Source organism: Mustelus asterias, chromosome 3 (assembly GCF_964213995.1).
Source record: "Mustelus asterias chromosome 3, sMusAst1.hap1.1, whole genome shotgun sequence".
NCBI classification, from domain to species: Eukaryota; Metazoa; Chordata; class Chondrichthyes; order Carcharhiniformes; family Triakidae; genus Mustelus; species Mustelus asterias.
The window spans coordinates 127,986,710-128,010,322 of NC_135803.1; the positions used below are offsets into that span (position 1 = coordinate 127,986,710).

The 23,613-nt window shown below is 41.9% G+C and overlaps 1 protein-coding gene across 2 annotated transcripts in view; it reads right to left on the reverse strand.

Annotated features, from left to right (window-relative positions):
* Positions 1 to 17,460, reverse strand: part of appl1 (adaptor protein, phosphotyrosine interaction, PH domain and leucine zipper containing 1) — a 66,674-nt gene extending 49,214 nt beyond the window's left edge. The window contains exons 1-4 of one of the 2 annotated variants that reach the window (XM_078209594.1): positions 17,257 to 17,460; positions 8,324 to 8,422; positions 3,354 to 3,413; positions 439 to 510 (exon numbers count right to left, since the gene is read on the reverse strand). In XM_078209594.1, coding sequence (XP_078065720.1) covers positions 439 to 510; positions 3,354 to 3,413; positions 8,324 to 8,422; positions 17,257 to 17,310 — 285 coding nt within the window. In that variant the 5' untranslated portion in view covers positions 17,311 to 17,460. The remainder of the gene's footprint in view (positions 1 to 438; positions 511 to 3,353; positions 3,414 to 8,323; positions 8,423 to 17,256) is intronic. The other variant, XM_078209595.1, reaches the window with a different exon arrangement.
* Positions 17,461 to 23,613: the final 6,153 nt, after the last annotated feature.

Below are 23,613 nucleotides of genomic sequence, written 5' to 3' on the forward strand. Positions count from 1 at the left end.
GGATGAGAGGCGTGTGGAGGGATATGGTCCAAGTGCAGGTCAGTGGGACTAGGCAAAAAATGGTTCGGCACAGACAAGAAGGGCCAAAAGGCCTGTTTCTGAGCTGTAATTTTCTATGGTTCTATGAACAATCTGTTGGCTTGGTAACTCCACCTCAGCTAGAAGAGGCTAGGTCAGATCTATATCACAAATATTCAAATAACTTTGCTCGGTGGTGTGTTAGCCCTTTAGAAGGTCAAAGTATAATTGGTATATGTCTTTCTAAATCTTTAGATGAAGCTGTGAAATTTGAGTGTAATATTTCTTCATAGAAAATGAAAGTGAGATGAAAAACATCAGATTGTGAGCTATTTTACTTCTAACCTGTTAACATGACTTGAATTAATGTAACCAAGTGATTATTGAGCCTTGATTGAAACAAATTAAGGTAATACTTACTTCATCTATTACTTGAGCGAACTGTTGCAGAGTGGAGGTCATGACCTCATCATCACCACCTAGGGGAAAACGCTGTCAAAAAACAAAAAGTTAACAAGAAATGAAAGTTATTCACTTGTTGCACAGAAAGTAACTGCACTTTGGTGAAAATGAACAAACTTTTCTTCACTATGTTTCATGACATTTTCCTTCATTTGTTTTATTATCTTGTCCAACTGGCTATTACTCATAGCTTGATTGTCAGCATCAGCTGGCTATTTAACTCTCCTGGACGACACTATAAAATCATTCCTACTTACATAAGCTAATATCCTAGCAGAAAAATTCAAAATTCTGCATTTTCATACTCTGGCCATTTGAATAAGAAACAATTTTGGTTTGTATAAATTGGAGGGAGCCTTAATGCAGGAAAATAATTCCATTTAATAGAATTGCAGGAAAATAATTCCATTTAATAGAATTTCATATAATTGTGGAGAGGAGGGGGGGGGGGGGGGGGGAGAGGGGAGAGAAGAGACTAAAAATAGGCCTTGATTATTAGAATCTTCATTGTGATTAAAACTCTTTGTAAAAAAATTTAAAGAATCGTTTAATTAAGAAAAACAATTTTACTAAGCGTGATTTTACATTTCCTCTTAATTGCACAAAATTCTGTGCCAGCAAGTAGCTTGCTTGCTCCAGTCTTTCTCAAAACCACACTGCAATTAGCCTTTTAAGAACAACAGTGTCTGGTCCTGGTATACCAACTGTTCATTTCCCTATGATCATTTCTATTGGGTGACCAACAATAATTATCTAGATGAGGACAGCTGTAATGTTTTTGTACATCACAGTCAGGGTTATGGCAGCATTGTCAAAGTCTAGGACTAAGTTGGCTGCTCACCCAATTAACCTCGCCTTCCTGGATTCTAGATGCACCATTCTCCAGCTAAGAGCAGACATGGTTACGTCCATGGATGACAGCCTATCCAGCGAACATCATGCAGACGAGGAAGATGGCAAATTTTGATCCCTGGTCTGTGTTAATTGCTCTTATATGGGGGTAGGTGTACTTTAATTAACCTCAGTGTTTTAGGTGGGAAAATATTGGATAACCAAAAAAAAAGCGTTTGTTTCTGAACCCAGTGTTAAATAGCCTGAAAATACACTCTGATGAAGATTACAGGTGAATCATGACTTTTTATGAAAGGTAATGGAAGAAGCTTAGAAAGGAGCAAAGTACGTAGAACTGACCTAGCATCTTACGAACAGTGGTGAAATTACCAAGCAAACAGGTAGTCTGTTCATATTATGCCTCATGACAATGGGATGCACAATTTCTTGGTCATGGTTATTTTATAAAAATGTGCAAATTCAAATTAATGAATGTCAGATGTAGAATTTTGAATTTAGGGGGAAAAACTTCTAAATTTAATCCTATCAATGCTCTGTGCTGTCTGGCACCACCATTGTGCTGAATGGGATAGATTTGGCAGTTCAAAATTAGGCATCTATGAAATGGGATATCAGCAGCAGCAGAATACTGTACCATAGCAACAACTTTAAAATTACCAAAAGTAAAACACTTTTAAAAGTTCTGAAATGGGACTAGGCATTTCATTTCTTAGCTTTACAATTGGCTTTATTATTAAGAGAAATGACTAAAGATGACGCTAGGATAACTAAAATCTGTTTGATTATGCCTGTTTACACAAGTTTTATCCACAACTGAAGCAAAACATTTTTTGGATGAACAGAAAGGAATACGGTTAAACTGCTTTACATTTACTCACTAGTTTAGCGATCAGCATGTCCCAATGTAAATTAAGATATTCAGTCCACAAACTGAAAATATACCAGGCTTGCTTTAAATCTAGAATACCCAATTATTTCCCAAGAGATGACCAGCAACTTTGTCAATGCAAGCAACAATGCAAAATAAGTAAAGTTAAAACCAGTCTTTCAGAGGTGCTGAAATAGTCTAGAATCCCTGTATCAAGGTAATGGTGATGTGGAGATGCCGGCGTTGGACTGGGGTAAGCACAGTAAGAAGTCTCACAACACCAAATTTGCTACCAAATAAACCTGTTGGACTTTAACCTGGTGTTGTGAGACTTCTTATCAAGGTAATGGTGCATGCGTTAACTGGGAACTAACATAATGAGCTCTGTATGAGTACTCTGTGTATCTAATGAGGAAATCAATGCATCAGAGAACAACCTATGGAAAATATTTCATGTCATTTTATTCCATTATCTACGACCACTTACACTGATAACTAAAGCAATATATAGCTCTTAGCTGTGTCATGATAGGAACTGGCACTGGTAGATCTACAAGTTTCCAAGTTAGTGACAGTATTGAGTGTTTCTATGCACAAGTCATTGAATTGTTAATTAGCCTGAAAATCATCAAGCTTACAGGTGTGTGTGTAGCCTTGTGTACATGTACCTGTCAGTTGTGTCTTTATCAACGCTTTTAGAAAAATCTAAAACTGAATCCCATTGCTCAATGCTTTCCACATATCCCTGTATCTTCTCCCTCAAATATTTATTCAATTTTTCCCTTTAATCAACTCCCATGGAAAATCATTCCATGTCCCTTGATAAAGAAATGTCACAACCTCTCTCCTAATTTCAAATTGATGATATGAAATCAATGATTTTTCCTATCAGAGAATATAGGTTTTTTTTCCTATGCATTCTGTCAAAGCCCTTCACAATTTTAGCCTCTACTAAATCAGTCTTTACTTCTCACTGATCCTCTGGAACTTTCCGATTAGCTTTTCTCATAATTATTACATGGAACTCATCATAATTCTAGTGAATCTGCACTATGGTCGTTCTACAAATCATAATCGAACAAAGATACGTATTTTATAATTAGTGACTGCCAAGGTAGGTGTTCTGCTTTGGCTTTGTTCAGTTAATCTTTACCTGTTTCTCATATTCCTTGAGTAGTTTGGAGGTCAAGTGTGTTGCTGCGCTCAACTCATTCTGCAAGAGAAAAGTCAAGTCAAATTAGGTTTCTGGTTTTCCTCCCTTGTTCTTGGAAAAAAAAATCATACCCTTGGTTGGGTATAGTGTTGCAGTGACAGGCAACTTTTGATACTTCACCTAATTTCCCAATACACTTTCCAGCCAGTGCTTTTCCCCCCACTCATTCCCTACAATGGCAAGCACAGAAGCAAAAACCCCTGGTCCAAGTAACACCAGCTTTATGTGACCACGTGGAACACCACAGCTGAGCCTGGTCAACATTTGACGCACATGCATATTTTTCATTGCAACTCAAGCTGATTTTCTATTCATGTCATAGCCAAAACTAATGTAGCACCTTAAAACATTGTTCTGGCTGAGATCAGCTGGTTCAGCACAGATGTAGTCGCAATCCAGATTTCTATCAGTCTGCATAAATTAATGCTCCGCTGAGTATTGTCTTTGTTAACTATGTCACTGTGGAAGCTTCAAACTTAATAAATCCAGTAATCAATAATTTTCACAATGCATTTCCTTTTCAGAGCAATCCAAATTCTCTTTACAGGTAATACATATTTGTCTGTGATAATTCCACCACACCTCCACACTATCTCTTCCCCAGAAAATGTTAAAGGACATCACCCGGATGTTGCCTCAAAAAATTCCAGAACATGAATAAAACAATTTACGTACATGTGATGAAATTCAATGCAGCATACTAAGTGTTTAAGAAAGCTGCATTGTTTCAACTGTTTTTTTCCCCCATCTCCATTTCACTGTTTAGAACCAAGGATCAGATTGTCTTGGCAACAAAATGGTGCTCATGGTTATTGCTGGATAGCAAAATGCAAAAATCCAGATAGTTTGCCAGATGAAAATGTGAGAGCCTGGTGCTAATGTTAATAAAAATGCTGGAGCTGCCAGAGATGTTGGGTGGGACAAAGTACTGTATACGTGGCCAACCATTACATTATAATATCTGCTACAAAGCTCTGTCTGATTTCTGCTTTTCAGTATGCAAAATGTGTAGCTAAACAAGTGGAGATTTGGAAGCAACTCCATCTCAGGGAATTATTCTATCACTATTCAAGTTTCACGAACTGCAACACAAATTTTTATGAATTTTTTAAAAATTCTATGTTAGTGTGCTGGTCCTCCATAGAACATAACAGCGCAGTACAGGCCCTTCGGCCCTCGATGTTGCGCTGACCAGTGGTACCAATCTAAAGCCCCTCTAATCTACACTATTCCAATATCATCCATATGTTTATCCAATAACCACTTGAACGCTCTCAACGTTGACGAGTCCACCACTGCTGCAGGCAGGGCATTCCACACCCTTACTACTCTCTGAGTAAAGAACCTACCTCTAACATCTGTCCTATATCTCTCACCCCTCAATTTAAAGCTATGTCCCCTCGTGCTAGCCAACACCATCCGAGGAAAAAGGCTCTCACTATCCACCCTATCTAATCCTCTGATCATCTTGTATGCCCCTATTAAGTCACCTCTTAACCTTCTTCTCTCTAACGAAAACAACCTCAAGCCCCTCAGCCTTTCCTCATACGATTTTCCCACCATACCAGGCAACATCCTGGTAAATCTCCTCTGCACCCTTTCCAACACTTCCACATCTTTCCTATAATACGGCGACCAGAACTGTACGCAATACTCCAAATGCGGCCGCACCAGAGTTTTGTACAGTTGCAGCATGACCTCATGGCTCCGAAACTCAATCCCTCTACCAATAAAAGCTAACACACCGTACGCCTTCTTAACAAACCTATCAACCTGGGTGCCAACTTTCAGGGATCTATGCACATGGACACCCAGATCCCTCTGTTCATCCACACTACCAAGTATCTTACCATTAGCCCAGTACTCTGTATTCCTGTTACTCCTTCCAAAGTGAATCACCTCACACTTTTCCGCATTAAACTCCATTTGCCACCTCTCAGCCCAGCTCTGCAGCTTATCTATGTCCCTCTGTAACCTGCCACTTCCCTCCGCACTGTCTACAACTCCACCGACTTTAGTGTCATCCGCAAATTTACTAACCCATCCTTCTACACCCTCATCCAGGTCATTAATAAAAATGACAAACAGCAGTGGCCCCAAACAGATCCTTGCGGTACACCATTAGTAACTGAACTCCAGGATGAATATTTCCCATCAACCACCACTCTGTTTTCTTACAGCTAGCCAATTCCTGATCCAAACCACTAAATCACCCTCAATCCCATGTGTCCGCATTTTCTGCAAAAGCTTATCATGGGGAACCTTCTCAAACGCTTTGCTGAAATCCATATACACCACATCAACCGCTTTACCCTCATCTACCTCTTTGGTCACCTTCTCAAATAACTCAATAAGGTTTGTGAGGCACGACCTACCCTTCACAAAACCGTGCTGACTATCCCTAATCAAATTATTCCTTTCTCGGTGATTATAAATCCCATCTCTTATAATCCTTTCCAAAACTTTGCCCACAACAGAAGTAAGGCTCACCGGTCTATAATTACCAGGGTTGTCTCTACTCCCCTTCTTGAACAAGGGGACAACATTTGCTATCCTCCAGTCTTCTGGCACTGTTCCTGTAGACAATGACAACACAAAGATCAAAGCCAAAGGCTCTGCAATCTCCTCTCTAGCCTCCCAGAGAATCCTAGGATAAATCCCATCCGGCCCAGGGGACTTATCTATTTTTCCCCTTTCCAGAATTGCTAACACCTCCTCCTTATGAACCTCAATCCCGTCCAGTCCAACAGCCTGCGTCTCAGTACTCCCCTCGACAACACTGTCCCTCTCCTGTGTGAATACCGACAAAAAATATTCATTTAGTGCCTCTCCTATCTCTTCGGACTCCACGCACAACTTCCCACTACTGTCCTTGACTGGCCCTAATCTTACCCTAGTCAGTCTTTTACTCCTGACATACCTATAGAAAGCTTTAGGGTTTTCCTTGATCCTACCTGCCAAAGACTTCTCATGTCCCCTCCTGGCTCTTCTTAACTCTTTCTTTAGGTCCTTCCTGGCTAACTTGTAACTCTCAAGTGCCATAACTGAGCCTTCACGTCTCATCTTAACACAAGTCTCCTTCTTCCACTTCACAAGAGATTCAACCTCCTTCGTAAACCACGGTTCCCTCACACGACTGCTTCCTCCCTGCCTGACAGGTACATACTTATCAAGGACGTGTAGCAGCTGTTCCTTGAACAAGTTCCACATTACAATTGTGCCCATCCCCTGCAGTTTCCTTCCCCAACCTATGCCACCTAAATCTCGCCTAATCGCATCATAATTTCCTTTCCCCCAGCTATAACTCTTGCCCTTCGGTATATACCTACCCCTTTTCATTGCTAAGGTAAAAGTAATCGAATTATGGTCACTGTCACCAAAGTGCTCACCTACCTCCAAATCTAACACCTGGCCTGGTTTATTACCCAGTACCAAATCCAATGTGGCCTCGCCTCTTGTTGGTCTATCTACATACTGTGTCAGGAAGCCTTCCTGCACACATTGGACAAAAACTGACCCCTCTAAAGTACTCGAACTACAGCTTTTCTAGTCAATATTTGTAAAGTTAAAGTCCCCCAGAACAATTACCCTGTTACTTTCGCTCCTATCCAGAATCATCTTTGCTTCTCAACTTCTCAACATCCTTGTCAAGAATTCATAAATGAATATCAAATTTGATGAAACATCAGTGCTGTGTCACAAGTATGAGGCTGGATAATAAGTAGATGTAACAACAAAAAAAAGCAAAGGAAAAAGAAAGGAAACTATAGAATTGGAATCTGGAAAGGGCAAAATGTTTGAGGTATTTGCCTCTGAAAATTGAGATTGTAAAACGGAGCAATTTTACAGTAAGGAGTTGACGTCTTCAGAATGAGAAGATATGTCTAACCTGGTATATCCCAGTAATACAGTGCATAAAGGTACATCATAATACAGCTGAACAAAATGCAAAAGATGTCAGTATTTATTGATCATTCCTAATTGTCCTCAAATGGTGGTGCCAATTATTGATTAGCTAAAATAATTCCAAGTGGCTTCAATTTCTGTTATCAGGAAGAAAAGGATTAAATTTCTTACTCCTGAACCAGCTAACTGATGAATGGGCATTGTAGCTGTGCTAACTCCTGCCCACAAGTTAATTACATGGAGTAGGAACGAGTCCCCCCACTTGAGTTCAGGGAATGCTGGAGACTCCTGCTGAACTGCCCTTGCTTCTCAAACTGAGGTTAGATCATTTTTCACAGAACAAATTTAGGTTCTGAGCTACATAGTAAATTCATTAACTGTTGCACCACTCTCTGGATGTCCTTCTCTAAACCTCTCTGCCTCTCCACCATCCCACCTCCTTTAAGAACTTATATTAAGCCCGTCTCTTTGGCCAAGCTTTAGATCACCCTGCCTCATATTTCCTCCTTTAGCTCAGCATTCATTTTTTTCCTCTGTGAAGTCATTTGGAATGTTTGTGCCATTAAAAAGGCATTAATTAAATGCAAATTATCGATGATATGGTAGTACTAATATTATTAGTTCTTCATGTGCCCCTTTGTCACTAAATGCCCGAAAACAAAATCAAACATTTCACCAAACTCATCTGCTACTGAGCAATTCGGCATCCTTTCCTTTAGGGATTTAATGAGGAGTTTATAGTCTGTTGTGTCACAAATATGAGGCTGGATAATGAATAGATGTAACAACAACAAAAAAGCAAAGGAAAAAGATAGGAAACTAATAGAATTGGAATCGTGCAAGAGCAAAATATTTGAGGTATTTGCCTCTGAAAATAGTGATTGTAAAGTGAAGCAATTTTACAGAATGTAAAATTATAACTGTCATTTTATTCCAAAGTACACATTTTGTTCTATGCTGATCGCCTGTAACCGATGACCTAATCTGATAACTTGGAACTATACCTGTGCATCGTAAATCCGCTTCATGGCATTGTAAAGTTGGTTGGTATAATTTGAGATGGCAGCAGCATCTTCTTCAAACACTCCCAGGAGTGAGCGTGTCTAGCCAAAATTAAAAACAAAAGACAAGTTTGTCAAATGGATATACCCTGCCTTTTGAGCTTTAACTCATGCAGGTTAATACTCATGAACTCAATGTATCTCTATCACGTTGGAACAGTGCAAGTTCTTTTGCTAAGACATACTCTACTATAGGAGATGGTGCATGTATCTAGAGCAGGGCTACACCAGGATTTATAGGTGAGAACCAGGATTGTAGTAAGAATCACTGTTGGCTAATTCAACAACTCCAAAACTGGTTTAGTTCACATTCGTTCTGTGATCTGAAGGGAATGTTCCACTATCAGAGGTGCCATTTTCTGGCATGGAGTTCTCCTGGTGTCCCGGGAAAAAAATATTCCTCAAGATTCCATGGTTCTATTAATAAATCAGCACCCAAGAAAGCTGCCAATTATTCCATTGCTATTTGTGGGAATTGTTATCTGCAAAAATGGCTGCTGTGTTTCCTCCATTATAACTGTCTATACTTCAAAGGTGCGTCATTGGTTGAACATCCTGAGGTTCTGAAAGACTTTATGCAAGTGCCTCTTTGTTGCTATGATTCATGTATCTTCCATTATACTACAAGGCTGCCTCTGATAATTTAAGGCATTGAAATCAAACTACCAGTGGCGGTAAATATGACTAGTACATCGCAGCAGCATTTTCTGACCTCAAAGCCCAACAGTAAGGCCAAAATGCATTTTTGACATTGCTGGTCTATGATGATTCAACACTTACAATTACCGAACTATTTCTAATATCCGTAAGTTTGAAGTTCCAGTATCTTTCTACCTACAAAAGATGACAGGCCCGCAGCAAACAAGTCCATTTCAGATGGAGTGTATTCATATAGTGTAATTTTGTTAATGGCTGAAGAAGTCAATCCTCCCAAAGTGCCACACATGAAGCTATGAAGTGTCATTGTAGGTTGTTTTCAGCATTGGTGTCACCTATTGCCAAGTCGCTGTAGCCACTGGTTATTATGGTGTGCATGCCAGCAAACAGAAGATGTCACAATTTTCCTTTGTCATCAGTTAGTGACTCCCAGGTGAACTAATGAAAGTCTGGGGCCTTCATGTCCTGCTTGCAAGCATCCTTGAAATGACACTTTAGGTATCCCACTAGTCGTCTGGCTCCAGCTAGCACAGCATACAAAACATTCCTGGGTGTGGAACCTTCTTCCATCCTGCGTACATGCCCCAAGTCAATGAAGCCATATCTGATCGATGTGTGCTAACAAACTTCAGTACTCTGCAGCACTTGGCATTTTGTCCTGCCAGGATGTACAAACAGCAAATGTGGAAATTGTTGAGCTTCTTTTCTTGATAGCTCTAAGTTGTCTATGTTCCACAGCTATACAACATAGTGTGGAGGACACAGGTTCAATAAACAATCTATCAACTTGGTCCTAAATGCCCTCTTAACATTGTAGGCTGGTATCCAGAGGGAAGACAAAAACCAGGACATTTGAGGCTTATTTGATTGCAGGAGTTGTAGGAAAGTGCTCACTTGAGGGGAACACCAACTTTCTAATGGGACCCAGCTCCAGATTCTGTTGTGTTTACTGCCTTAGCCATTAACTCTTGATGTCGTTGATGTTTTTGTTGAAATGTACACACTGGCAGGCCAGCATCACCGAAGATATAGATGTGATCTTGTCTTCCAGTTGTGCCATTCCCTGGCCCCTCTGACAGCAACCAGCCCACCGACAAAATCCAGCCTAGTAACTAACCCCCTCGAAAGAGCCCTCAACTCAACAAAATAAATTGATGTTCTATGACTCCAACTCAGCAATTTAAACCCCTCAGTAAAACCACACTTCAATATTAAACCACCTCAAATTCTGCTGGTGCAGACAACTCTCTGTGCCTTAACTACATACTTTAACATGTACATACTACTGTATCTGCAAACACGAAGAATGGTCCAAGGCGAGGCTTGTGACAGTTCACTAATTATTTTTCATGGTAAATGTAATGTTCACAGCTCAAACATTCAAATGACTATTAGAAAAATGTTGCAAATCAAGAAGCCAAAATATTTTATGAAGAATCAGAACTGTGGGGTAATGGTCATTTTAAGTTGGTAAGTGTTGTAATCGGGCAAAATTCTGATAACAGCTATTAACCTTCATCCCAAAACCCATTTTCAGGAACAAAAGAGAAGATCAAACTTTCATAATATTTTTCATGTTCTCATGATACTGCAAAACAGTTTACAATCAATGGAGCACATACGAAGAGTAACCAATGCAGGGAAACAGCAGCAATTTGTGGACAGCAGTCAGATAAGTGACTGGTCAATCTCGTGTGGGTTTTTTGTTTAGTATTCTTTGTCATTGGATCTTTTGCATCCATCTTAGGGTGCAGAGCTAATCTCATTTCAAGATCTCATTTGAAAGATGGAATGTACAACAGTACACCACTCCCTCAGTACGGCAGTGAAGTATCACCCAACATGATGTACTCCCCTAGGGTGGGGTTTGATATCACATCCAAGGGAGCTACCACTGGAGCCAATGTTAGCGTTTAAATCAAAATTGATGCACTGTATTTACAAATCTGCATAAAGAGCATGATGTAAAACTGGTCAGCTTGGATTAACCTTCCCACTATAGACAGATTGCCTTGCGTATATATTAAAACATTGACGTAAATTCATATGTGCAATTGGTATAATGTAAATGGACACATGGTCGTTGGGATCCATGAGTGTACAGCTGCTGAATCCCAAGTGTTTTTAAAAATAAAGTTTTTAATATAGCAGTCAATAATATATATGGCGGCATGGTAGCACAGTGGTTAGCACTGCTGCTTCACAGCTCCAGGGACCTGGGTTCGATTCCCGGCTTGGGTCACTGTCTGTGTGGAGTTTGCACATTCTCCTCGTGTCTGTGTGGGTTTCCTCCGGGTGCTCCGGTTTCCTCCAGTCCAAAGATGTGCGGGTTAGGTTGATTGGCCATGCTAAAATTGCCCCTTGGTGTCCTGAGAAGCGTAGGTTAGAGGGATTAGTGGGTAAAATATGTAGGGATATGGGGGTAGGGCCTGGGTGGGATTGTGGTTGGTACAGACTTGATGGGCCGAATGGCCTCTTTCTGTACTGTAGGGTTTCTATGATTCTATTTCTATGATTCTATGATTCAAGGATAAGAATCGCAAAGATAATTTGGCAACCAAGACACCCTGTTACCTGACAAAACTTTGCTTTGTAGATGATAATCAGATTTACCTGAGCATACCCTTAAACCTTAGTGGAACAATGTGTTCTTTCCTCCCTTTAAGCACTGAGAAACCAAATGTGCAACAGATTAATAATGCACATGCATCTGAACACCGGAAACTTTCAACAAAAATGTGCATATTAGGTAGGAAGAGGTAAAGAGCAGTTGTCTTGCACCCCATAGTGAGCTTGTCCAGCGAATTACTGAGATTACAGATCAGACAAAATCCATGCTGATTGCTGATCAGTAGTGAACTAGTTAATCTCAGAGACTGTGTCAATGAGGGCACTATAATTGATTTCAATGTCCTAGGTTCAAGGAGGAAAATACTGGTTGTTCCTGTTCCCAATAGTTATCCAGCAGCCCTTGTACACACATGAAATAAGAGGAGAAATCCAAAAATACTCAAGCCAAATCTGCACACAAAGTTAATATTTGATATATGGACACATTGTCAGAAATAGTGCACACATGGATGTTAGGTAAGGACAAGACAACCTCCAGTTGTGATGCTCTCCCTCCTCCTCTATCCTTGGAATAAGTGTCTTTTGGCATCCTATGTTTGGAGACTGTCTTAAATTAAATGCACTTTCGTAAAATATCCAATGTGGACTGGGAATAAACAAAGTAAGAGGCTAGTAAAAATGTACATTTCATTTCAATATATTTTGAACACAGTGAGGAATGAAGTAGTGCTGAATCGAATTCTGGAGAATTAAGAAGGGTATATGAGCTGTGTTGAATTGGAAGAACCTCTAGGTAATAGTGATCACAATATAATTAGATTTGAAGCAGCTATGGGTAAGAACACAGAAAAATCAAAGGTGAAAATACCAAGCTGTAAAAAAAACAATTTCAGTGATTTAAGAAAGGATCTAGTAAATGTGGATTGGAAAAATAAATGGCCAGGTAACTAAGCAATGATACACCTTCAAATCAGAGATACTTTGGATGCAAACCAAATACTTCATAAGGAGGCATATCATATTATAAGTTCCTAATTGACAGACAGGTGAAAATAAAAATGGAAAAAGATGTTTCTGACAAATATTAGGTACATTAGAAAACCCAGGCAGACTGCAGAGGGAAACTGAAAAGGAAGTTAGAAGGGCACAGAGACAGTAAGAGAGGTAACGGAAAAGGTAATCCAAAAAAGTGCAAAAAAATGGTGAGGCCAATTAGTAGCTAAAAAGAAAACAATCCTGGGGAAGCAGAGATCATGGCTGACTGACTGAACAAGTACATTGCTTCTGTCTTTACAAGGTGAAGTAGTAAATGTTACAGTGGAGATGTGGGAAGTGAAGATCTAGGATAGGATAAAATAGATAGAAAGTAGGTCATAGAGTCATGGAGGTTTGCAGCATGGAAACAAGCCCTTCAGCCCAACTTGTCCATGCTGTCCAGTTTTTACCATTAAGCTAGCACCGATTGCCTGTGTTTGGTCCAGATCCCTCTATACCAATCTTACCCACGTAACTGTCTACATGCTTTGTAAAAGACAAAATTGTACCCGCCTCTACTACTACCTCTGGCAGCTTGTTCCAGACCCTCATCACCCTGTGTGTGAAAAAATTGCCCCTCTGGGCACTTCTGTTTCTCCCCTATCACCTTAAACTTATGCCCTCCAGTTTTAGACTCCCCTACCTTTGGGAAAAGATGTTGACTATCTACCCATCGATGTCCCTCATTATTTTATAGACCTCTGTAAGATCACCCCTAAGCCTCCTACACTTCATGGAAAAAAGTCCCAGTCCATCCAACCTCTCCTTATAACTCAAACCATCAAATCCCAGTAGCATCCTAGTAAATCTTTTCTGCATACTTTCTAGTTTAATAATATCCTTTCTATATTAAGGTGACAGAACTGTAAACAGTATTCTAAGCGTGGCCTTACCAAGCCTTGTACAACTTCAACAAGACGTCCCAGCTCTTGTACTCAATGTTCTGACCAATCAAACCAAACATGCCGAATGCCTTCTTCACCACTCTGTCCACCTGTGACTCCACTTAAGGAGCAATGCACCCGTACCTCTACATCTCTTTGTCCTATAACTCTCCTCAACGCCCTACCATTAACTGAGTAAGTCCTGCCCTGGTCCAATCTACCAAAATGCATCACCTTGCATCTATCTAAATTTAACTCCAGCTGCCATTCATCAGCCCACTGGCCCAATTGATCAAGATCCCGTTGCAATCCTAGATAACTTTCTTCACTGTCCACAATGCCACCAATCTTGGTGTTATGTGCAAACTTACTAACCATGCCTCCTATATTCTCATCTAAATCATTAATATAAATTACAAATAACAGTGGGCCCAGCACCAATCCCTGAGGCACACCGCTGGTCACAGGCCTCCAGTTTGAAAAAACCTCGTTCAACAGGCCTTGCAACTCTATTACTCCATGCTCCATGTATTCAGTTGCCTGGGCCAGCTCCACAGCTTGTCCTAAAGTGATTTTGGTCTCAGCCAGTAACTTTTGTATAATTAGACTATCCGTTAACATTTCTCCCAATGCTGGGCTGAATTTGCAGTGCTCTGCCAACCCCTGAATCTTGCCACAGGGCATGAGACTGTCTCCCCTGGCTCTCAGATTGCCATATGAAATTTCTATCTCAGCATGATTGAGGGACGAGGGTTAAAATTATTTTTGACCAGCTCCACTATCTGGTCATCAAAAGACTTTGCGGGCGATTCTCCCATCCTGCTGCATTAATTTATTAACGCAGCGGGCCAGGAGATTTTAGCTACGAAACACTCAGACATCACATAAAATTAACGAGTCACGCAGGCCACATGGGATGCATCCAACATTGCCAAGGAAATTAATGGTGAAGATAGAAGAAGCTCCAACCCCAATCTTTCTCCGGTTATGGGAATGATGTTGAAGGACTGCAAATATTACACCACTGTTCAAACAAGCGAAGGATAAGCCTGGTTAACTACAGACCAGTGAGTATAATACCAATGGTAGGAAAACTATTAGAAGCCACTGCCAAGGACAAAGTTAATTCTCAATTGGAGAAGTGAGAGTTAATAAAAGGTAATGAACACAAATCTGATAAAGGACATTGTGTCTGACAAGCCTGATTGAGTTCTTTGATGTAACAGAAGATTGAAAGTAGTACAGTAAACATTGTTTATTTGGACTTTCAAAAGGCTCTGAATTGCTTTTATTTTCTTGACTTATTAAGGATAAAAGGATTAAAGTGGTGCTGGTTACTTGGGTACATAATCAGCAAATGCTGTTTTTGCTAGAGGTATGCAATGGGGTTCCCCGGGTTTGTTAGTAGGACTTCTGTTTTCCTTTTATATTTAAATAAACTGGACATGGATATAGGGTGTACAATTTCTAAGTCTGCAGATGATACAAAACTTAGCAACATGGTGGATGACAACAGGCATGATATAAACAACCAGTGAAATGAGCAGACATGGCAGTTGCAACTTAATTTAAATAAATGCAAAGCAATGGGGGAACTGAAACTATTTTGAAGGCAGAGTGACCTGGGTCGTATCTTCACAAATCTTGAAGTTGACAGGACAGGTTGAGAAAGAAGTCAAGAAAAGCATAATGGATATCTGGCTTGGTACATTGGATCATTTAATTTTAAAAAAGGTAAACCTTTAAAGTAAAAGTTTGTTTATTAGTCACAAGTAAGGCTTACATCAACACTGCAATGGACTGTGAAATTCCCCTGGTCTCCACAGTCCGGCGCCTGTTCGGGTCAATGCACCTAATCAGCACATCTTTCAGAATGTGGGAGGAAACCGGAGCACCCGGAGGAAACCCACACAAACACAGGGAGAACGTGCAAACTCCACACAGGCAGTGACCCAAGCCAGGAATCGAACCAGGGTCCCTGGCGCTGTGAAGCAGCAGTGCTAACCACTGTGCTACCATGCCATACAAATCACTAGTCAGGTCTCAGTTGAAGTCTTGTGTACAATCTCAGTAACACACTTTCGAGAGAATGTCATGGTCTTGCAAAGGGTAGAGGATGTTTCTTGAGAAGGTAGAAAGAATGAGGACTCCAGATACATGGAGCAAACAGAAGAAGCTGGGAATCTTCTCCACGGGACAGAGAATGTTAAGAGGAGGTCTAGTTGAGTATTCAAAATGAACGGGTTTTGGTAGAGGAAATTGGGAGAAACTGTTTTCTCTGGCAAATTACCAGAGTACAGATTCTAAAATAGTTAGTAAAAGATCTAGTGGGAAATGAAGAGAAATTATTTCAGAGGGATGTTTATTTAAGGGGGAGGTAGACAAGCACAAAAAGGAAAAGGGAAGGTTGTCATATTAAGATTTAGACGAGGAAAGATGGGAGCAGTCTTGAATGGAGCATAAACACTAGCATGGGATGGTTGGACTAAATGTGCTGTATATCCTATGTAATCTGGAGCACATTACTTGAAAGCCTGGTGGAATCAGATTCCACAGGAACTTTTCAAAACACAACTGGACATGTATTTGAAAGGAACTAATTTACATGGTTATAGGGAGAAAGCTGAGGCTAAATTAGGCAGCTCTTTCAAAGAACTAACACAGGCATGACAGGCTAAACAGCCCCCTTCTGTGTTTGATTCGATACTGCATGGTACTCAACATGTGAACAACAATGAGAAATCCATATGAGAGAAAACTAAGAATGAAAAAAATATAGTAATATGTTAAGATTATTCAAAATAAGATTAAGCAAATACACTATTCCATTGTTTATGTACGTGAATTGTCTGGCTGCAAACTGAAATCACCCCAGAGTAAAAACATGTGGTTCTACTATTGCTTAATACAGAAAGACAGGTACACGTTTAAAAAGTGAAATCAGTTACCTCAGGACAGCCTGAAGGGCTTTGGAGCCAATAAAATGCATGCACTGTTGCAATGTGCACGATCCCACAAACAGCAGTGAGATTTATGTCTTTGGTGATGACAGTTAAGGGTTAAATATTGGCTAGAAGTAGGACACCTTTCACCTCCAGCACCTTGGGATCCACCTGAGAGCAGGCAGGACTTTGTTTGAGTGTGTTATGTGGAAGGCTGGAGTGGCAGCCTAGAGTGAGGACTTGAGCCTTCTGACTCAGAGAGGAGTGCCATCACTGAGCTACGGCTATCACAGTGAACCTTATAACTTGCGGATGTCCTCTTGCAGCATATTAGACAGGCAAAAGGCTATTGTCCAGAGGCAGTTCAGGTCATCGGGGCTTCAGATTTATTATTTAATCCTAGAATCCCTACAGTGCAGGAGGCCATTCGGCCCATCAAGTCTGCACTGACCGCAATCTCACCCAGGCCCTATCCCCATAACTTTACCCTAGCTAGTCCCCCTGACACTAAAGGGGCAATTTGGAATGGCCAATCCACCTAACCCGCACATCTTCAAGGTATAACCCGGCCCCAGATCTCACTGATGTTTGTCTCCCGCTCATAGCAGCCAAATTTCACCTCAGATATTAACACAGCAATTATTTTGCACAGTTTGTCCGTCCCTCCCACCCAGCGGTCTGTTGCGATTAACGTGAAGGAACATTTTATAAAGGTGTCGGGGCTGCTGCCAGGTTGGGCGGCAGCTGGTAAAGTGCGAGCGATCCACCTGGGCCGGAGCCCGTGTACCTGCGGGCTGTCTTCCAGCGTCTCCTCGATGGGTAGTTTTTCCATCCCCGGCATGGCTGCGGCCTCGGCACAAAATCAGCAGCCGCTCCCCGCTCCTAACCGAAGAAGCAGCGAAGCGCCAACGCCGCTGCGTCACCGGCGCGTGCCTGCCTGCGGAAGTCCCCCCGCGGCCCCCGCGGCCCCCGCGGACGTCCCGCCCCCCCCTGCGGTTCCGACCTCCGATTGGCTGTCTGCGCTGTCGCTCAAAGCCAACAGCCAGGGTGGGTGTGACTGAAGAAGGGGTTAGTCCTGCCCACAGGAGCAGAAGGAGGCAAATTCAGATTCATAGGTTTATTTATTTATAGTGTCACAAGTAGGCTTATATTAACACAGGAATGAAGTTACTGTGAAAATCCCCCCCCCCCCCCCCCACTACTGGCACCTGGTTTGGGCAGTAAGAAGTCTCACAACACCAGGTTATAGTCCAACAGGTTTATTTGGTAGCACAAGCTTTCGGAGTGTCGCTCTACTGAGGGAGAATTTAACGTGGCCAATGCACCGAACCAGCACGTCTTTCAGACCGTGGGAGGAAACTGGAGCACCCGGAGGAAACCCACGCAGACACGGATGGAACGTGCAGTCTCTGCACAGACAGTGACCCAAGCTGGGAATCGAAACAAAGCTCCTTCCTTTCAGTGTGCGTAGCTGTCACAAACCTCCACACAACTTCAGCCCCATACAAGTTCATCCTCTGATCTCCCCACCATTGGTGTAATTGGAAAGAGCTCACACACCTTTAGCATTTTGGTGTGAGCACTGCGACTCCTGACAGTGCAGAGCTAGTGCAGCACTGCCAAGACCCCATCTGTCTGTTGGAGCAATGATTTATATGGCTATTTGGAGCAAGAAGAGTTCCTACAAGTGTGTCTCCCCCTCCAACCCTATCTTTTGTTTATTCGGCTGAAACATCAGTGGCCAATAACTGTCACATGTTATGTTCTGTACCTGTTCCAAAGCATTCCACGTTCCTCATAGAGCCCTGCCCCGACCAGGAACCTGATGCTGACACCTCCAATGCTTAGCTGTGGTGCAAACCCAATCCTATCACTCTGGTGCTGCGGACTGACCGGGCTCCAACATCAGCTGCCTCAAGATATTCAACCTGCACTTCTGCTGCTTCATGTCTAATGGTCATGAGCTGGAGTAGCTCAGATGAAGTGATGGACCAGTGAGTACATAAATAACATTTTCACAAAGTTTTTTTATTCTTTCATGTGATTGGAGTCCATCCCCTCCCTAATTGCCTTTGAGAAGGTGGTGGTGAGCCATCTTCTTGAACCACTGCAGTCCATGTGATACAGGTATACCCACAGTGCTGTCCAGAAGTAAGTTCCAGGATTTTGACCCAACGACAGTGAAGGAACAGCAATATTGTACCAAATCAGGATGTTGGGTAGCTTGGAGGGGAACTTGCAGGTGGTGGTATTCCCATGCATGTACTGCCCTTATCCTTCTTGGTGGTAGAAGTCATAAGTTTGGAAGGTGCTGTCTGTCGAAGGAGCCTTGATGAGTTGCTTGTGCCTCATAGATGATGGACAGGCCTTGGGGAATCAAGAAGCGAGTTATTCTCCACAAAATTCCTAGCCTCTGACCTGCTCTTGTAGCCATGGTATCTATGTGGCTAACCTGGTTTAATTTCTAGTCAATGGTAACCCCCAGGATGTTGATAGAAACATAGAAAACTACAGCACAAAACAGGCCCTTCGGCCCCACAAGTTGTGCCGAACATATCCTTATCTTTTAGGCTTACCTATAATCCTCCATCCTATTAAGTCCCATGTACTCATCCAGGAGTCTCTTAAAAGTCCCTATTGAGTTTGCCTCCACCACCACTGACGGCAGTCGATTCCACTCGCCCACCACCCTCTGTGTGAAAAACATCCCCCTAACATTTCTCCTGTACCTACCCCCCAGCACCTTAAACCTGTGTCCTCTCGTAGCAGCCATTTCCACCCTGGGAAAAAGCGTCTGAGAGTCCACCCGATCTATGCCTCTCAACATCTTATATACCTCTATTAGGTCTCCTCTCATCCTACGTCTCTCCAAGGAGAAAAGACCGAGCTCCCTCAGCCTATCCTCATGAGGCATGCCACTCAATCCAGGCAACATCCTTGTAAATCTCCTCTGCACCCTTTCAATCTTTTCCACATCCTTCCTGTAATGAGGCGACCAGAACTGAGCACAGTACTCCAAGTGGGGTCTGACGAGGGTCTTATATAGCTGCATCATTATCCCCGGACTCCTAAACTCAATCCCTCGATTGATAAAGGCCAGCACACCATATGCCTTCTTAACCACCTCCTCCACCTGCGGGGCCGATTTTAGAGTCCTATGGACCCGGACCCCAAGGTCCTTCTGATCCTTTACCGTACTAAGAGTCTTTCCCTTTATATTGTACTCCTTCATCCCATTTGACCTGCCAAAATGGACCACTGCGCATTTATCTGGGTTGAAGTCCATCTGCCACTTCTCCGCCCAGTCTTGCATCCTATCTATGTCCCTCTGTAACTTCTGACATCCCTCCAGACTATCCACAACCCCACCAACCTTCGTGTCGTCGGCAAACTTACCAACCCATCCCTTCACTTCCTCATCCAGGTCATTTATGAAAATGACAAACAGCAAGGGTCCCAGAATAGATCCCTGGGGCACACCACTGGTGACCGACCTCCAATTAGAAAAAGACCATCTATACACACTCTCTGCCTCCTATAAATTGTTGAAAGTACTTAGAAATGTAAAACTCTGTGTTTTGAATTATATATTTGCTATATAATAAGCAAACTTTAATAATTATACTGAAGGTTGCAATGCTGCTTTATTGCTATTTAGTTTTTGTTGGTATCTGGTGTTGCGTTCGTTTTCAATTCTTAAAATTGGGTCATATTGGAAAAATCGTTTGCAAAGTAGGGACCACTGTTTTGGAAGGTGTTGTTGATTAAACCTTGGTGAGTGTTGTAGTGCATCTTTAAATGGTATACACAGCAGCCACTATGTGCAAATGCTGGAGGAAGTAAATGTTTAAAGTGGTGGATGAGGATGCCAGTGAATTGGGCTGTTTTCCCCTGGATGATGTTGAGCTTCCAGTGTGTTGTTGGAGCTGCACTCATCCAGACAAATAGAAAGTTGCAGTCCTGACTTGTTCTTTTGTCAATGATGGAAAGGCTTTGGGAAGTTGTGAAGAAATTCATTTGCTTTAAATATCTCTGCCTCTGACTGCTCTCTTGTAGCCACAGTATTTATTGGTTGGCCCAGTTAGGTTCCTGGTCAATGGTCATCCCTCAGAATGTTAATGGTTGGGTTTTTGGCAATGGTAATTTCATTGACTGTCAAGGGAGATTGTTAGATTGTGTCAGATGAATGTTATTTGCCGCTTATAATCCCAAGCCTGAATGTTGTCCAGGTCTTGCTGCATGTGGGCATGACTGTTTCATGATCTGAGGAGTTAAGAATCGGATTGAACATTGTGATCGTCAGTGCACATCTTCACTTCAGGTCTTAGAATAGATGGAAAGATAAAGTAACTGAAGATGGTTGGGCCTAGACACTACTCAGGGGCTGAGATAAATAGCTTCCAACAACCACAACTATCATTCCTGACTCTTGAAAATTAGCATCTGTAAGCCTCCCCGATCTCTCAGTCATCTTGGTAAACTGCTTCCTGATGATAGGGCTATTTTTCTGATCTTATCTAGGTGTCTGCTAATGTTGTTAATAGAAAAGGACGCATCTCATCATCCCCTTTGAATGTGGGCTATTGCTGTCGCCAGGCAGATTCTCCCATATTGCTAGGTAGGTTACATTCCATCATTCCCTTTGTTAATTCTGGGTCTTGTTGTTACCAGGTAAATCCATGACACACTTGCTTCACCTCTGGATCCCTTCTCTTTTTTCCATATTGGGATTTCTGGGTTCTAGTTGCCTTGGCAGGACCAAATCTGAGCATTAGTGTGCGGGTTATTGGTCAGTAAGTGCCTCTTGATATAGTTAACAACAACTTCCATCGCTTTGCTGATGATTGTGAGTCGAGTGATGGAACTGTAATTGCCCTGCTTAGATTTATTCTGCTTTCTGTGGACAAGACATACCTGGACAATTTCCTATATTGTTAGGTAGATGCCAGCGTTGTAGCTGTATTGGAGCAGCTTGGCTAGAGGCACGGCTGGTTCTGGAACACAAGTTTTCAATACTAGACCAAAAAAAATTTCATGTTTCAGCCTTTGCTCTGTCCAGCCATTCCTTGATGTGACATGAAGTGAATCAAGTTGGTTGAAGACTAGCATCTGTGATGGTGAGAACATCAGGAGCAGGCCAGGATGGATCATTCACTTGTCACTTCTAGCCGAGGATTGTTTCAAAGGCTTCAGCCTTGTCATAGAATTTTATAGCACAGAATGAGGCCCTTCAGCCCATCAGAGACTATTTCCTCGGGTGGATGTAGCTATTACTAGGGGGCATAACTATAAGATTCATGGTGGGCGATACAGGAAGAATGTCCAAGGAAGGTTCTTTACTCAGAGAGTGGTTGGGGTGTGGAATAGACTGCCTGCTTTGATAGTGGAGTCGGACACTTTAGGAACTTTCAAGCAGTTATTGGATAGGCACATGGAGCACACCAGAATGATAGGGAGTGGGATAGCTTGATCTTGGTTTCGGACAAAGCTCGGCACAACATTGAGGGCCGAAGGGCCTGTACTGTGCTGTACTGTTCTATGTTCTATGTCTCTGCTAACCATCAAGTGCCTATCTACTCTAATCCCCTTTTCCAGCATTTGTTCCACAGCCTTGTATGCTATGATGTTTTAAGTACTCCTCTGAATGTCTTTTGCAGGTGCTGAACTCTTCCATCATTGAAGATGTTCATGGAGCCACCTCCTCTTGTTAGTTGTTTAATTATTCACCATCACTCATAACCAAATGTGGCAGAACCATGGTTGTGGGATTGCTTAACTATTTCTATAGCCCACTGCTTCCATTGTTTAACATTCAATTAATCCTGTATTGTAGCTGCAGCAGGTTGGCACCTCATTTTTGGGTACTTGTGGCATGCTTTTCTACACACTTTATTGAACTAGACTTAATAATAATAGTAGAATGAAGGGTATACTTGACCATGAACCAAGTTAAAGATTGTGGAGGAATACAATTCTACTGCTGCTGATGGCCGCCTGTACCTCAATAATGCCCACTTTTGAGCTGCTGGATCTGTTCTGAGTGTATCCCATTCAGCATTTAGTAGTGACACACATAATGATGAAGAATCTATTCATTGTGAAAATGGGCATGTGCACTAGAACTTTGCAGTGATCACTGTAACAATACTAACATGAACAGAGATTGATGAGGATGACGTCAAGTAGATTTTTCCTTATGTTGTTTCTCTCACTACCTACTGTAGACCATATCCAGCACATATTTCCTTCCGGATTTTGTCAACAGAGGTTCTATCGAGCCACTCCTGGTGATGGACATTGAAGCCCCCTACCCAGAATAAACTTTGTAACCCTGCCAATCTCAGTGCTTCTTCCCAAGTTGTGTTCAACATGGAGGAATACTGATTCATTAGTTGTGGGAGGAGCAATGGTGGTAAATAGTAATCAGGAGGTTTCCTTGCTCATGTTTGACCTGGTGCTGTGGAATTTCATGGCATCCAGAATCATTGCTGAGGACTCCTGGCGGGGAGGTGGGTTGATGGTTAATACAGGATAGGCTATGATGGGGCAGTGGCAGAAGATGGTATGGAGGTAAAAGTAGGCAATCATTGTGATAGAGAAAATATAGAGTTTGAAGCTCACCTTATGGTTTAATGGGATGTTGAAGTTACAAACTGTCTGATTCAGTTCCAGTCACTAGCTTGAGAGGTTGGAGTTGTTGGCAAGAAAATAGATTTTATTGTGGGTCTTCCCAATGTTCATTTGGAGTAGGTTATAGCTCATCCAAGACTGAATATCAGGCAGCAGTTTGATGGCAAGAGGCAATGGTAGGATCAAGCGAATTGGGGCTAGATGTCATCATGTGAAAGCTAACCCATGCCCAAGTGTGATGTTGCTAAGAACTAGCATGCAGATTGTCAGGAAGCACAGATAGTTTTAAGTGCTTGTATTGTTGGATATTAGAAATAAGATACAGATTTAAGTTGATTTAATTTAGAACAATACAGCACAGGAACAGGACCTTCGCCCACCTGTGACTGTGTAAGAAAGGAAAAAAACTCTTGTTAGATTCATGTTAAGCAAAGCTTGTATGGGGTTTTTTGGTTTTAGTTCAAACTGTTTCTGCATTGTACCGACAGTACTGACAACTGAACAACGAGGAACA